At 46.0% G+C, this 15,477-nt stretch overlaps 1 protein-coding gene across 2 annotated transcripts in view; it reads left to right on the top strand.

The window, feature by feature from the left end:
• The window catches only part of LOC144178994 (cytochrome P450 3A41-like), a 34,733-nt gene that overhangs the window by 16,145 nt on the left and 3,111 nt on the right, over positions 1–15,477 (top strand). For both annotated transcript variants that reach the window (XM_077707155.1, XM_077707154.1), the window contains exons 8-11: positions 3,180–3,295; positions 9,952–10,096; positions 11,491–11,651; positions 13,916–14,007. In XM_077707155.1, the coding sequence (XP_077563281.1) occupies positions 3,180–3,295; positions 9,952–10,096; positions 11,491–11,651; positions 13,916–14,007 (514 nt within the window). The remainder of the gene's footprint in view (positions 1–3,179; positions 3,296–9,951; positions 10,097–11,490; positions 11,652–13,915; positions 14,008–15,477) is intronic.

Here is a 15,477-nt window from a genome sequence, read left to right as displayed (position 1 = left end):
CATCAGAATATTTTTAATGACCTTCTGGAATCGGCCCCATACAGGAATGGTAGGCCATATCGACTAGTTGAAAGAAGAAAAAAACGTAGAAAGACGGGCGCCACAAATATACTCGCGCAGAGCACCAGAAATGTGTAAAGGGTGAGACATGTCTTCACAGAGAAAAAACTGTGGAATAATCAATTATTAAAATCACAAAGGCTCTGGGGCACGTAAGAGGACATTGATGATACAGGAAATGTCCGAGAGAAAATGTCCGAAACGAGCTTGCAATACAGCCATTTGCCGGCAGGCTTACTCATGAGTGCACTCACACACACCCCACTCACTACTCACGAGTGAGTGATGAGTGACCCTCGCCATCGTTTTGGACCGGCGAATGCGAGTGAGTGCGAGCGCCACTCGCCGCAAGCCCCACTCACCATTCGCGAGACCCACTCGCTGGGACCCTCGCCGAGCCCTCGCGAGTGCTTAACCTCGCTCACCCCTCGCGAGTGCACTCGCGCAATTTGCGGGAATACGGCGGTGGGCGCCATTAACTCACCGGTGGCATTTTGATTTAGGAATATGATTTGGATAGACTTCTGATGCCGTAATGCACTGATATTGTACCGTTTCATGACTCATGGAGGGTCTTCTGCGCACACTCACATGCGAGGGGTGAAGACGAATGGTGAGCACGGGCGCGAGTGCATGCGAGTGGTGACGGCTAGGGGTGAGCGTGGCGGCAAGTGAGTGGGAGTGGTGAGGGCGAGTGAGTACGAGTGGTGAGCGTGAGGGCGAGGAGTGAGCGAGGAGTGAGCGTGAGGGCGGGGGAGTGGGAGTATGAGTGCGTTAGGAGAACTTTTTTTGATTGAGAGTGAGGGAGTGACCTCCAATTACGCCGAGGTATGAATACAGCCATCGAAATTAAATGTTAGCATCCAGAAGTAACAAACGATAAACAAGCTTCCATACAGGAAAATTAACCACCCCTACGTCACCTTGTGCGAAAAAGAAAACTACCCCAAACCATCCCAAGACACATACCCACAAGGAGCATTGTCAAGAAAGAATGTTGTCTGCACGCACAATTATACCGATTTCCGCGCGGGCTGGTATTCCGATTGAGTCTGCTCGTTTTTGCACCTTATGCTCTAGACGGCTTTCCTAATGAACACAACAGTAATTTATGTTCGCATTTTAAAACACAGGAAAGAAATATACAAGTTTCCACGTACGGATGCAGGTATTATCACACAGATATAAACCTTGCGCCCTGTTTTTTGTGCATGAACCCCGTGGTTCGAACGATGCTGTTATGACTTAACAGTGGCCTATAACTAACAAATACAGGTCTCACGAACTTCGTGGGCCTAAAGTAAACTTGTTTTGGCGAATTCCAGCGTTGATGATAAATAATGAAAGGGGAAAGGAGTAATTTATTTTTCATAATCTTCTGCCATTAGAAGATATTGTATTTCAAAAGAGTATTCCGTATTAAAGATTGCGACAAAGGCTTTGTCGTTTTCACCCGTGAAAAAACTGCGGATTAAGACAGCTCAGCGCTCGATCGTCATGCTGTCCAAACCATCTAAGGATGATTGGGTAAATTTGCGAGAAACAAAATACTTGCAGCACAATGATACATATGTGTGCTTTTATTTATATTCTACTTTTGCAGTGTGTAAGGCCCAGAGAAAAATGCTTGTTTCATACTGATTATTTCATCGTAAAGAATTTATTTGTTTTAATGTCATTGGGAAATCACCTCTGCTTTTCAGCAGAGTTTTCGACTCAGTACATGAATATTATGTAGAGGCAATGATTTCAAATGCGCAGCCTAGGAATGTCTTTGCCTTTCTACTCAATCCTGCATATCTGGCATTTACCCAGCAACTTTTTTAAAACTTTTTTGAAATCCTAAATGGTTGCAGAACGTGGTCACTCAACACCAGAGATGGCAAAATTACTTTTCCAAAGTAATTAAATTACATTACTCATTACTTACATAAAATTGTCTAAGATGTAATTAAATTACGTTATAAATTACAGGTTGCCGAAAGAAATGACATTACATTACTATTGCTTTTCAACAGTAATGAAATTACTTTGAAATTACTTTCACAAAAATTCATCAGTCATACACTACCAACTCAACATATACACTTTATTTACACTCATGAAAAAAAAACGCCCCATCCCAGAAGTGGGCTTACACCAGTGACCAGTGTAACGAAGCCTTAAAAATACAATCTGCACGTGTTTGCTTAACCCGACTGACTGTCGCCGCGGCATTCCAGGAACGCATGAAAATGGAACGAAGAGGCACTAGAAAGAAGGCAGAGCTTCCATCGAAGCGTTGTTTCCTTCGCGTTCGTAGAGCACTCTATTTGGTGAACTTTTCTTGGTCACCTTTTTGTTCCGTAAGAGAAGCGGACAGGCTATATTGTAGTAAAAAGTAATTGGGAAAGTAATGTGTAATTTTCATTAAATTACTGGCCTGAAGTAATTTATTGCATAACTAAATTTCCAACACTCAAAAGAAACTCATTACATTACTCATTACAGCAAAAAGTATTTAAATTACTGTAATTAAATTACTGTAATTTCATTACTGCCAAGTCTGCCCAACACAGCCAGTACTTAGATTAGGGGGTCGCAAAGTACTTCCTCCAAAAATTCCTGCTCAATGCCCATCAGATGACTCGTAAACTCGCTCAAAAGATTCTTCTGTCTTTCCCGGTCTTGACGTTCTTCGACGGCTCGAATTACGTCACTAAGGCCATGTAGTGGCTGTTAGCTGGTTTTCCTTCAGTTGTAGCAGTGAACGCTTTTCGATACAAACTAAAAAAAGCCACAAAAACAAACCACAAATGGAATGCGTATCTGGTCCGACGAGCCAATCACGCAGTGCCGCTCCGTGCTGGCGGTAAGTATAGCTTTCGCAGTGGTTCCAGACGGGAAGGAGAGAGTGAAAGCAGTTATCAAAAGTGTTGCAGGGACCCTTTAATGAACACGCACATGGCTTTCAGTCTTCAAACTCGTATAATCGGTAATTTCATTTGCATCGGCGTTTTCTGTGATTGTCAGGTGCTGTAACGAACACAAACTAAAACAAATAGTTCATTTTCGTTCGAGCACAGCGAGTAAACGCTCAAATACAAAGGGTTAACTTTTTCTATTGCTTTTTTTTTCAGTCATGTTTCCTGCCATAGCGAAGTTGCTGAGGCTTGGCCCATTCAAGACTGAAATTTTCCTGTATTTCAAGCAGCTCTGCCAGAATATTATCAAAAGCAGGCAAGATACCAATTTTGTGAGTAACGATTCGATTTTACAGAATTCTGGTTCGACTCAATTCATGACATTGAAGCACAGCTGGAAAACGGGAAAGCGCACCAGGCACCTAGGCACCCTAGGTGAGAGGACCTAGGCACTTGGCATGATGCATGAATGCCAAAATATTAGTGTGTAAATGTTTGTTCTCGTGCGTTCGGTGCTACTGAACATAGGCTGTAGCAGCGCCGGCAGGGAAGCGAGTCGCGCACCGACTTGCTACGCGGCACGCGCAATGCAGCCTTAAGGCGTGCTTTCCTTTTTAAAGACGATAGTCTTTTTTGGACTACTAAAACGCAAAAAAGTTGGTCCGTCCGTCCTTCTGTCCGTCCGTCCGTCCATCCGTCTGTCTGTCTGCCTGTCTGTCTGTGTGTCTGTGTGTGTGTATGTATGTATGTATGTATGTATGTATGTATGTATGTATGTATGTATGTATGTATGTATGTATGTATGTATGTATGTATGTATGTCCTTCCGTCTGTCTGTCTGTCTGTCTGTCTGTCCGTCCGTCCTTCCCTCGTTCCGTCCGTCTGTCTGTCTGTCTGCCTGTCAGTCTGTCCGTCAGTCCGTCCGCCTGTCTGTCTCTTTTTTGAACGAGGAGTTTATAAGACAAAACCTTCCCGAATAACTGAATCTGGAAGCGTAATTTATACTTTTCGACATTCTTAAGCAGAAACAAAAATATTAAGGAGAACTGAGGCAAAACATCAATACATATCTGGTATACGCATGTTCTTTTAGTTAAAAGTAGAAGTGGGTACAATTTTCGCCATATCAATAAAGAAAAAATGCATTGAAAACAATATTTTAGCCACAAACTGCAAAAATGGTTTGCGCACAAGCCAAGGGGAGTGGGTTGAGGGCCAAGGGAAACAATAAATAAAGGTCCCAGCACTTGGAACACCAGCCGTGTAACGCGGGAAAATTGGATTGATTTAGCAAACCCTCAACGCGTTTATTATAGGAAGAGCGAGACGTGAGCGGGGCAGAGAAGACAGGCAGTTACGTGGCGTGAGGCGGGCGGTAGAAGACTATCGTCTTTCGACGACATTTGCCGCTAAGTGGGCAGATACGCGGCCAATATTTTTGTTTTATTTCTGAGGCCCGTGTTTATTGTGTCCCTAGTCTGTTTAGACTTTTATGTGCCAAGCATAGTCTTATGGAACCTTTTGGGTTTCTTGCATTGATTTCCTGGTATCGCGCCGCCTTTTCTTTCAGCCCGTTGTTAGACCCTTTGCAAGAGTGTTACTACCAATAGAAATAACGTGAACCGAAAGTGTTTATAGGCAAGAACTAAAACCCTTGTGCCTTTCTGCGAACAAATGCCCGCTTTGCACTGCATATTCTCAAACGAGGTAACGCCTGTTAGGTATAAGGTTGGTGTCTCCTGTTTATAGTTACGCATTGTAACCTATACTACAGTGCTTTCAAAGCAATCTTTGCAACTTCAAATCGTTAAAACTCGTGGCGCAGCTAACGAATTTTAAGATTGCTTTGCGCAAAGCAAATATAAGCTGTATCTAAGGCAGGACATTAAAGCTTAAACAAACATGACACACATAACAGCGTCCTTCAAAAACGAATTCGGCCGCCTTCGAAATCGAGATGGGAAGACCGGCGAAACAGCGGAGGTAATGGTGTTTACTAGTTTAACTTTGCTTTTCTTAGGTTTTCCCCTTTCTTAAGAGAAAGATGCTTGAAAAGCAAAGCCGTCTTCATGCAAACTGAGTTAAATCAAAGTCCCCATTCCATCCGCCTAAAGTGCGAAATCCAAACCGCCAACGTCTCAATCCAAGTTCCACTTAACTCAGCTAAATTCGGATTCCACCGCCCGAGCTACGAACCTAAAGGAAATTGTGAGCGCCCCGAATGCAATGATAGCGCAGTCGGCTAGACGCCGGTTTCAAAACGCACGAGACGCATGTTTGATTCCGACCGCGTGAAGCGTTTCTTTTTCTTGTGGCGCGCCCTCCTGACACCTGCTTGGGAGCCCCTTGCCTCCTCGCGCCTTTCCATTCCACTTCGCCCAGTGTTTTCCCCTTCTTCTCCGCTTCGCCGAGAGGAGTGTCCTGTTAATGTTACGCATGGCCTGAGCTCAAGTTTAAACAGCTCCACTATTAAAAAACCACTTAATGTCGCGCTGGTCTTTCACGCATGCACGACAAATGCCGCGATAAAAAATTCTGCTGGGAAGACGCCAAAATAATAGCAGAACATAAACAAAATATCCCCAAAGAACACGTCGGGCTGGAGCAAGCGGCACAAAACACTGCAAAAACGTTAAGTACAGGCTGGTTCATGTTCTAGGCTCTAGTGGTGTAACATACTTCGTTCCGGTGATTGAACGCGCCCAGGTTGCTATTCCAGAAGGCCCGAGATTGACTGGAACTAAGCAGATAGGAGCTCTGGCGACGCCCACGTAACGTGATGACAATATTAAGTGCAATGCACTTCTTAAGCGACCCTGAACCTGCGTCCACCGGCGATGTCCGCATCACATACCCACGTGGGGGATTGGCCAGGAATCTCCTCGTCTTCCTTGGCAACGGGGGGGGGGGGGAGATGGGCGCGCGCTGCCTGGCCGCTGACATGGCACATACCCACGTGGGGGATTGGCCAGGAATAGGGCGTGAGAAGGGCTAATGCACCCGCTTAAAGGAGTACTGACACGAAATTTCAAAGCTGAGATCCGCTCTAGCAATCAAGTACAACGACAACACAAATAGGTGTCTGTGAATAAATGCATCTTTCTTTCTTTGTAGTTGTGTGTGTGTGTGTGTGTGTGTGTGATCTCTCTTTCGCGAACGTTACCGAACCGCGCAAATTCAACTGGTGCATTCGCACTTTCACATTCTTCCCCTCGGGGAAATGCGAGGAATTTTTTTTGAGGCGGAGTTCAAGAACTTTAAAAATGCGATGCTCTGCTATTTGCTGATCATAGGGGGGACTAGGGCAGCGCACTCCACGTAAGTGCGACTGGGGCGTGACGCATTTTTAGTGCGTTCTCTCGCTCCACAATTGCACTGGTGGCTACTGAGGACTGGCAAATTGGACTAGTTTAGTTTATCGCACTCTCATTTTATTAATTTGTATTTGCCTACACAGTTCATTTATTTTTTTATTTCGGGCGTTCATATGGCAAAAAAAAAGAAACTGGATGATGGAAACCCACCATATTCAAAATAATTGCTGCTCGGTGTTACGCTATGGAAACCATCCATCAGGTTTTTGAGACAAAACTTTCTTGGGGCACTTAACTTTGGTAGCTTGATTTGAAAGCGATAGTTTGGCAATGCTTATTACTTATTCATTGTACTTGCGATACTTATTAACAACTGATACAGTGTACTTGCGTAGTTTTCCTCGTTTTCATTTCTTTGTCGTTTGGCATGAATTATTTCGACCGGCTTCCTTTCTACCATGCCGTGTTCGCGACAGTTTCTTGTCTTTCATTGCGTAGTGAGCCACGTCAGAAAGGAGACTGGCACACACCACAGCCTGCCTATAATCGGGGTTCTGGGCAGCTGGTGTGCACCTGTCCTTCTCATTTGCCATTACGTTCACGTGTCACATGGCATGCATAATTCTACAACTTTTACTTTTGCAATTCCCATTTTTGCAAATTCTCAAAAACCGTGCCCATTGGCTCCTCAAAGCTCCCAATAGCGGGCAAGTCACCCAATTGGGCACGTGCTACAAAGAAAGGAATAGGAACAACCACAGCTTTTAAAATTTGTTTCCTTTATTTCATTTTGCTCTTCATAGCTTTCGTTCGAAAAAGCTCTCTACAATCGTTGGTTCTTTTTCTATTAAGTCCAATCCCCTCAGTCCCTTCTTTTAGTTCTCCTTTTTATGCTCTCGCACACCCTCCATCTGGCGTCAGGCGGTTACTTTCGGTTTCAACTCTCCCCATTCACAAGCTTTGCATATTCTGCTCCAAGACGCTGGACAAAATCCGTTGAAATGCGTAGATATCGTCTTGGGTAATAGATATCTTGTTCATTATATACTATCTTTCCAGTAAAGTTTTCGCAAGAATGAAGTCACAGACAACGCCTCAAGCGAAACTGTCTGCCTCGCTGATGACAAATGGGTCGTACGGCCATGCAACGCCTCGTTCGAAGCAGGTTTGTGAGCAGACGATAACTGAAGCATAGGTTGCGGCTGCAGACAGATAGACGCATGGTAGAACCCACGGAAATCACGTCCGGTGAACCACCTAAACAAAGGCGAAAAACATGTCTGGAGAAATCTTATTGCCCCAATACCCGCAGACTGTAGACTGGTGGCGGCCGCTACCGACGCTTCTGTGGTAGGCGCCCGTCGCGTAAAACCGCAGCCGACTTGCTCCTCACCGTTCATAGAGCGAAAGTTCCCTCAAAATCGTCGCAAAGAGGATCGATTGCCAGTTGACTGCACAGCAGATACACAGTACTTTTGAGGAACGAAAACAAGCTCGAAATTCCTAGTAAAGTTTGGTTCGTTGAAGAAGGTGGTTGGTGTCGCCGTGGATGGGTGAAAGTAGCCGATGACGCTGACGCAGGAGGTATATGATGAAGAAAAAGTCTATTTACACTTATTTACAGAGCAGACGATGAAGCATAACATAAGAAAAGGAAAACTGGATTAAAATTAAAAGGCGCCGCAGCGCACAAAAGGGGGTATCGCGGCGCGATCCCTGATGGGGGCCCGGAGGCCAAAAAAGGTGCCGAACCGCCGCACGGTTGGCGAGAAATTCGTGGGGCTCTGGCGCCCAGAAACCGCCACGGGAGCAAGTCTTGGTGCGACCACTCTGGGCCGCAGCTCCGAACAAACTTGTCGTAGCATGCGCGAGCAGGGCGCGAGCAATGCCGCCTCCCCACAGCAGCGCACATGCCAATAAGGGTTTTGACCTCCGCTCCCCCCCTGGCCGTCCCCGAAGGTCAAGTTGAAAGGAAAGCCTCCCCCGACGCCGCACAAAAGCCGCCGGTGAGGCCCAACAAAGGGTTGCGACTCGCTGGCGTCGGCGGAGGCCGCCCCAACATTCCGCCACCGGATGGGGAGACCCAGCAAGGCCACGAGAAGGGAGGGGGGTCATCGCCAAGACGGGGGTCATTGCCGCTGTCATCATTACATTCCTCCTCCGCTAAACAAAATTATCTGTCTGTATAGATATATGCCTGTTACGGCAACTGTGAACAATGAACCAAGTCGCAGCGCCCATGGCGACCCTCGCGAGTTCAACACGGCCGTGCAATATCAACGCCAAGTTTCCTCCGTGTTCTCGTGTCAGTCCCACACCCCCAGCTCATTCGTGGACGCGGCGTAGCGACCGAAGCTCCGCCCAACCATGGTGTCCACTTCGCCGATGGGATAGCGCCGCAGCCACAAAGTCGCTTGCATTCACGCTCCAGTACCACTGCTTGGTAGCAAAAAATTAACGAAAGTAGTCCCCCGGCCACCGTCAGTTAATTGCTGCCACAGTCACTGAACTGTTCGGTCTTAACGAAGAGTTCGCTCTAGTCCGAACGATAGAAACCCCAAGACGACAATATTTTCCCATGGCAGCCATCTTCATTCACAATAAAATCGCAATAGACGGGAGATGAGACGACTTCAACGTCTAAAACGCACTCATCAATGCTCAAGCACACTGATGACATGCTCAACTGGGGCTATTTCTGGTACTACGCCCGCCGTCCGCACATAAACAAAGCCGGCCACGTTTGACAGTGTCGGCAGAAGGGAGCGTTCTTTTCGCTATAGTGAACTCCTTCGCCTATTTGGTTTGGACTTGCGCTGAGCTGCACTGGAGCCACCCTCAAACTCCACAGCAAACAAAATTCAGCGAATGAACAGAACAACTACAAAATCGAAGCTGCTCCACGCCGCTTTTTGAGGGCGGAGCTTTGAAAGAAGGCTCGGGTGAGGCCGGTGTTGTAAAACAAATAGCGTGGTTATCTACTTTACGCAACAGAGTGCATATTGCACTCGATTCCCGATGGCGCTGCACGTTGATGTTCGCGCAAGCCGTGCTTTTCAAGATGAGCGGCCTCACCTGGGCGCGCTGATAACGCCAAGCGTGCTCCGCGCGATTGCGCCTTTGTCTCTCGAGGTTTATTAGATGCCTTACCAGCACTACTTTGTTAACTCGAGAAGCTGGAAACTCCGGAGTGAGCTATCTCGGCCCTTCTGGAAAAGCGCCCCATATGACGCCAGCGCCCAGCGCGGCCTGGTTGCTGTTTTATAGGACAGACCAAAAGAGAAAGATCTGGCGTTGTGCCGACGATGGCACCTCCGATGACTGCGCTTGCGCGAGTGGACGCCCTACATCTCCCAGTGGCGTGATGCACCGCGAAGCAGCTAAAAATTGCGGTGAAATCGTTCTTCTTGCACATATGAGTCTTGATACACAATGCTTAGCATGTCTTAGACAACCAGCCTAGTGATTTCTGCGCGTTCTGTGGTTCAGGTTTTGGATTTAAAAGTGCTTGTACGCTTCCAAGGTGAACAGGTGGAAGTAGGCGCCGACCGGTGTCAACGGGTATGCGTTGTCTTTCGTCCCGTTTTTTTTCGCTGTTTAGCGGAGCTTCAACGAGTTAATCTTCAAGATTCTCTTTGCTTGGTATCTGCCTGACAAATCATCTTCGTTTGTAGCGCCATGAAGACTTCCTGCAGCTGATGATGGACGCTCAGGAAGGAAAGCTGTCAGCAGCAGCCGAAAACAGCTCTGAACGAGACAACCAGCTGTTCAACCTCGGCGAGGACCTGAAGCCGGACACCTCCTTCTCTTCAAACAAAAGTACGGCTGTTTTGTTTTACTGCAAGCTAGTTTTGTGTTCCTCTTTGATATTTTCCCCGAACGGGCAATAAATATGCGGATTGATATTTAAGGAATGGCATGCCTAAATATGAATGACTGAATTTTACCGCACAGTGCCTTTTTGAATTAAAGTTCATTGCGTATAAGAAATAGTCTTGCTCCGTTGGCGCTTCAACTAAAATTGATGACATTTACTCATCACAGAATGTTTTGTTCAGAATGACGTCCCACACGCGTTACAGTTCTTTCATTATTATGGTGGCTGTACGTGCGAGCAGAAGCGACCAAGTACTCTAAACGCGAAGTATTGAAAGAATGACATGTCTTGTGATATCTTGTGGACGACGCATTTTGGGCTGTTTTGGCGTACCCGTGCGTCCAGCGCGTCCTACACAACCATACACTACGACGGTGTGTTCTGAAAAGATCTCAGATCTTATGCATTAGTTCATCAGTTTAACCAAGTTCGTGAGACGTCGTGCGGCTACTTAGGATGAACTGATGATGTGGTTTTAGGTATCACGGTGGCAAGTGTGCGCTTTGCCACCTTATGCGAGATTTTCTGTGGTACGAGCCCAGGCGACGGTTTCTTTGTAGGAGACGATTTGTGGCGATGAAGAGATGAGTTTGTGGTGCGAGCACGAGCGCTTTCGAGTACACAGAGAAGTGTTTTAGTATGAGACTGAGGGGTGTAGCCTTGGATAAAATGGTGAGTGAGGTTTGGTTTGTTCTTCCTGCTTTGCAAACTGAAGTAAAGAGAAGCTCCAGAAAGTTTTTGAACACTTTGGGCGCCACTGTTTCCCTTCAAATGGTTAGTATACTTGTGATAGCGAGATACACAGCTTCCGTGTGTGTCGGAGTAGACGTTATGTTTCATGCAGCTGATTGCAACGTGTAGGAATAGACTCTACGAATAAAAAGAGTCGTTCAGTAGACATGAGAGTTGTAATTAAAATATACAAGGTGTGATACGAAGCAGTACAAAATACGGCCACAAAAATTCCCGCGTTGCGTTCTGGACTTCCATGTTAGTTTAATCATTCAGTCTAGACATGGTCTAGCGCAGGTACAAGATTTCAGCGTTGTGCAAACGTCTGGTTCTATTTGATCTAGTTGTTGCTCTTCAATTTGAAGAACAACAGCGTAAGATGGCCGCAAAGAAAAACGTTCAAGTAACGCGTGCTTACGTCCGCTACTGCATCCTCGCTTTGTTATTTTTACTTATTGTGTCGTCCGCCCTAACGAGCATCTCTGGCGCAGCAGCGCATAATCAAAGCGAAAAAGCAACCGTGGCCAGATATAACTAACTCGCAAGTAGTTATCCGCCCCAAGCTTAAGATGGTAAGCGATCGCGTTCACTGTACTTCACACAGCTCTCAACGAAGACGAAGCCATGGCGCAGTGCGTACTGTTCTTCATCGCTGGACAAAACACGATTTCTACCGCCGTCTCCTACACGCTCTACCTCCTGGCACTTCACCGTGATGTCCAAGAAAGGTTACGGAAAGAGGTGGACGAATGCATCGCCACACACGTGAGCGCCTGCTCTTACCTCAGCCGCTATCACGTGTCCAGAAAAGTGTGGCCGGTATGGTGGTGCACTGGCTTCTTGATGTTCGTTGTTGGAGCTTCTGTCGCCCGCCCTGCAAATTAGGAAAGAGTACTCAGAAAAGCAGGGAAAGTATAACTCGGGCCAGTGGAGTCGTACGGTGCGCATCTGATAATTTTGTCCTCTGAGCACTTGAAGACCAGCCTTATCAATACCTAAGGACGTACATTAAAAGAGCCCTCAACTAACCCACCACCGAAATATATAGCTGTTTTTTTACTTAGCTGTTTCACAATGCTGTATTTAGGGATCAGTTTATGTGTATTTATGAATTGCATTGACCTGACAAAGGCTTTTTATTGTTGCATGTAGTAGCGCCATTGCGGAATTCCAGGTAGTTATTTTTCTTCTTTTCCGCTATTATATTCCTTTCTCCACCCTCCTATGATGATTGCAATGGGTCTATTGGCATCATTCTACTGGTTTAGCGGGCATGGTAAGCTCCACACCTGCCACAGGTTTTTGGTGAAGTTTTCAACACTATATTTATGGTGAAAACACGCTTCTAATAGCGTGTTTGTGTGATTACGTGCGCGTGGTTGCGAGGATGCTATTATGCGGGTTATAGTTATTTTTGGGTTGATCGTGTGACTATAACTAAATAGAAGTTCGTAGTTCATAGAAGTTAGTAGAAGTTCGTCGTACCTAGGTTAAATGTGTGTAAATTCAACGTGATAAAGTGCAAATTAATAAAATTTGAATTTAGTTATGGTTGGAATTTTATATTTAGTGTGTCTTCAATGTACTACTCCTAGATTCAAACGGTGTGCTCCGAGGTTGGAGTTAGAAGCTTGGAAAGTAGTTTTATGTTGTTACCCAAACTTATAAATGTCAGTTATATTTCCATAAGAAAGAAGTAGTGGTAGGGCATATTGCAGGAGCTCGTGCGGGGCGTCCTTTCCTGGTAGGGGCCGGCTGCAAGTGATAGAACCATGTGACAGGCCGACTGATCGACCGACCGGCAAACAGACAGACAGACGGACGGACAAAAATATTTGGGTTGCGATAGCCTAAAAAGCTATATTCTAAAAACGCACAAAAATTAGTACGCTGCTTAAGTTCGATAGGCGAAACAAAACACCGGTTGTGAATATCTGCTGTGTCCAAAAATTCTGGTTGGGTGCCAACCATGCTGGCTGTTTTTATGGGCGAAGCTCCTTAAGGCGTGGGTCTGTCCATCCTCGACGTATGTATGTAGCCACCTCTAGTTTAGTTCTTGGATTGTTTACTAGATGGCATGGCTACCTCTAGTTTAGTTATTGGATTGTTTACTAGATGGCGGTACTTGTATATGATGAAAAGATGCGCTTGGATTGTTTACTAGATGGCGTGGCTACCTCTAGTTTAGTTCTTGGATTGTTTACTAGATGGCGGGGAGCGCTGTAATAAAATCCGTTCGCTCTTGGCGCGCGCTCGGAGTCGCCCGATGGATAAGGCTGCAGATGTGCGAGCCCGCGAAGCAGAAGCGCTCCGTGAAGCTGCGCGACGCCGCCGCCAAGATCCTGCCGTACGAGAGCGGGAGGCCGAAGCGTGTCGTCTGGCTGCGCGACGACGCCGCCAAGATCCCAGCGTTCGAGAACAAGAGGCCCAAGCGTCACGGCAACGGCACGAGGACCCTGCCGTACGCGAAGCGGCACGGCTGCGGCGCGAAGAGGATCTCCAAAACGTCAGAGAACGGGAAGCGGCGAGAAAGCGCGCGTATCGGCAGGCAGACCCCGATGCAGTGAGAGCTCGTGAGGCGTCTGCAAAACGCATCAGGCGAGCTCAGCCCCAAGGTGCCGACGCGCGGTTTAAGCGAGACTTTCTAGACGTTACGTTCGGACACAGATGTAGTGGGCGAACTTTCACTGAAGAGTCACGGTTTTACCGATGATTTCCCCTCAGGAGCTTCGCCCACTCATCATCATTCACCCCGTGGATATGCTGTGAATTTTTTTGGATTGAGGCGAAAAACAAAAACTTTCACGTGTAGGGATTTTGGCATAAGTTAAATATTAACAGGCGGTCAAAATTAATCTCAAGCAATCCACTATATACGCCGAGCCTCATAGTCCAAGGGTGGCTCGCAAACATGCCCTCCCTCAAAAAAATGTATTGGAGAAACCTCAGTTGGCGTTAATTGGAATAGGGACTGGCTCCTTGTTGACTTTATTTCTTGCAACTATTTCCCGTGTGTCTTGAAATTCAAGGGGGAGCATCCCAGTCTGGATGTTGTGACGAATCTGAAATACCTGCACTGCATTGTCTCGGAGACTCTTCGCATGTACCCGCCTGGAACGAGGTAAGACACCTTGGATTTTTACGATGGTAAGAAATACGTAGGACGCAACGGCGGAAGAAGCAGTGGTAGCAGTGGATCTACTTTCAAAAGTACGTGAGCAATCTCTGCTACTCCAAAAGCACCCTGATTAATTTTCACTGTGGACGCTAATCAGCTGAGGAGGTCAGGATCGTTTTAAAACCCCATTGAAGCACCAAGTTTAACTAATCTTAACCCCGGTACATCAAACTCTCGGGGGCAATGAAGGAGATGATGAGCTCATTCCAGGACTTCTTTTACAGGTGGGCCAAAACTTCCTTCCCACAGAAGAGATATCGTCAGAAAAGTAGAGGGCGCTGACTTACCGAGAATTCACAGAATTGTATATAGATAGATGAAGAGGGAATATACGGATGCGGATGGCAACTGAGAAAAACAGAAGAGTCAATCTGACGCAAATTACAGGTTGGAAGGCACCCAAATTCCTTTAACCAGAAAATTTCACCCTAAATGCCAACGTTGTGAATACCTAGCGAGCATGGTCCTGTTGATGTGGACGTACCCACAGATATCGAACGGCACACGCATGGGAAGCGACTGCGAGCTTTCATGGTAACCGTAGACGTAAAAGCTCAACAGGCGATCGTATTATACAAGCTCAGGAAGCCGCCAGGTCCCAAGAGAACCTGGCCAACCCCTAGCAAGGAATTTCAAAACACAGAACTGATTGATACTGAATAAACGGTTTCTCATCCATCTATCCGTCATGACGATTGCCACATTAGCGACGCTTTGGCAAAAATTGGATGGTAGTAATGCAGCGAAATATACTGGAGGGGCTTCAAGATTCCTTCACCTGCATTCGTTCAAGAAAATGAAGCCATTTTGACAGTTGCGAATCTTCCCAGGTATAGTCGTTGTATCTTCTTATATCATGCTATTAATAACCTACTTCCCCGTTCATTTTTCCCGCCCCATGCCTTTCCAATCACAACCTCATGAGATTTTCCGCCAATGGTAATTAAATCCTGTGTAAATGATTAACTAATTACGGTAACCAAACGGTCCATTTCATTGCATTTACCATTTGGAGTGAACTTCCGAAGAAAATTAAGAAATTGAAAACACTGCATACTTGCAAAAATGCTTTGAAATCCCATTTCCTCAAAGAGAATTCATTATTTTTGAAATAGTTATGTATTGACGGTGATACGAACAGAACTGAGTGTAAAAAAAAAGGTTATTGAAATTATAAACTCCCCTCTCTGCTCATTTTCGCTTCAAAATTATGGTTATTACAATTCTTTATTGAAGTGTGTCTACTGTGTGTCAGTTTTTTATATAGTAGTAATTATACTCGTTGTTTCGCTGTTCATTTTCTAGATAGTTTTACTTGAGTGTTTTTATTATATTTATATTTATGTTCACTCGCATTTTACGGAACCTAACCTCGGCACTATTGCTAATAAAAGCGTAATTGTCTAGATATTT

This window comes from Haemaphysalis longicornis, unplaced genomic scaffold (assembly GCF_048455015.1).
Source record: "Haemaphysalis longicornis isolate Haplotype H1 unplaced genomic scaffold, Haemaphysalis longicornis Haplotype H1 scaffold_4, whole genome shotgun sequence".
In the NCBI taxonomy this organism is placed as follows: domain Eukaryota; kingdom Metazoa; phylum Arthropoda; class Arachnida; order Ixodida; family Ixodidae; genus Haemaphysalis; species Haemaphysalis longicornis.
Note: the sequence above shows the minus strand (reverse complement) of the source record. Positions and strands in the feature narration are given on the sequence as shown.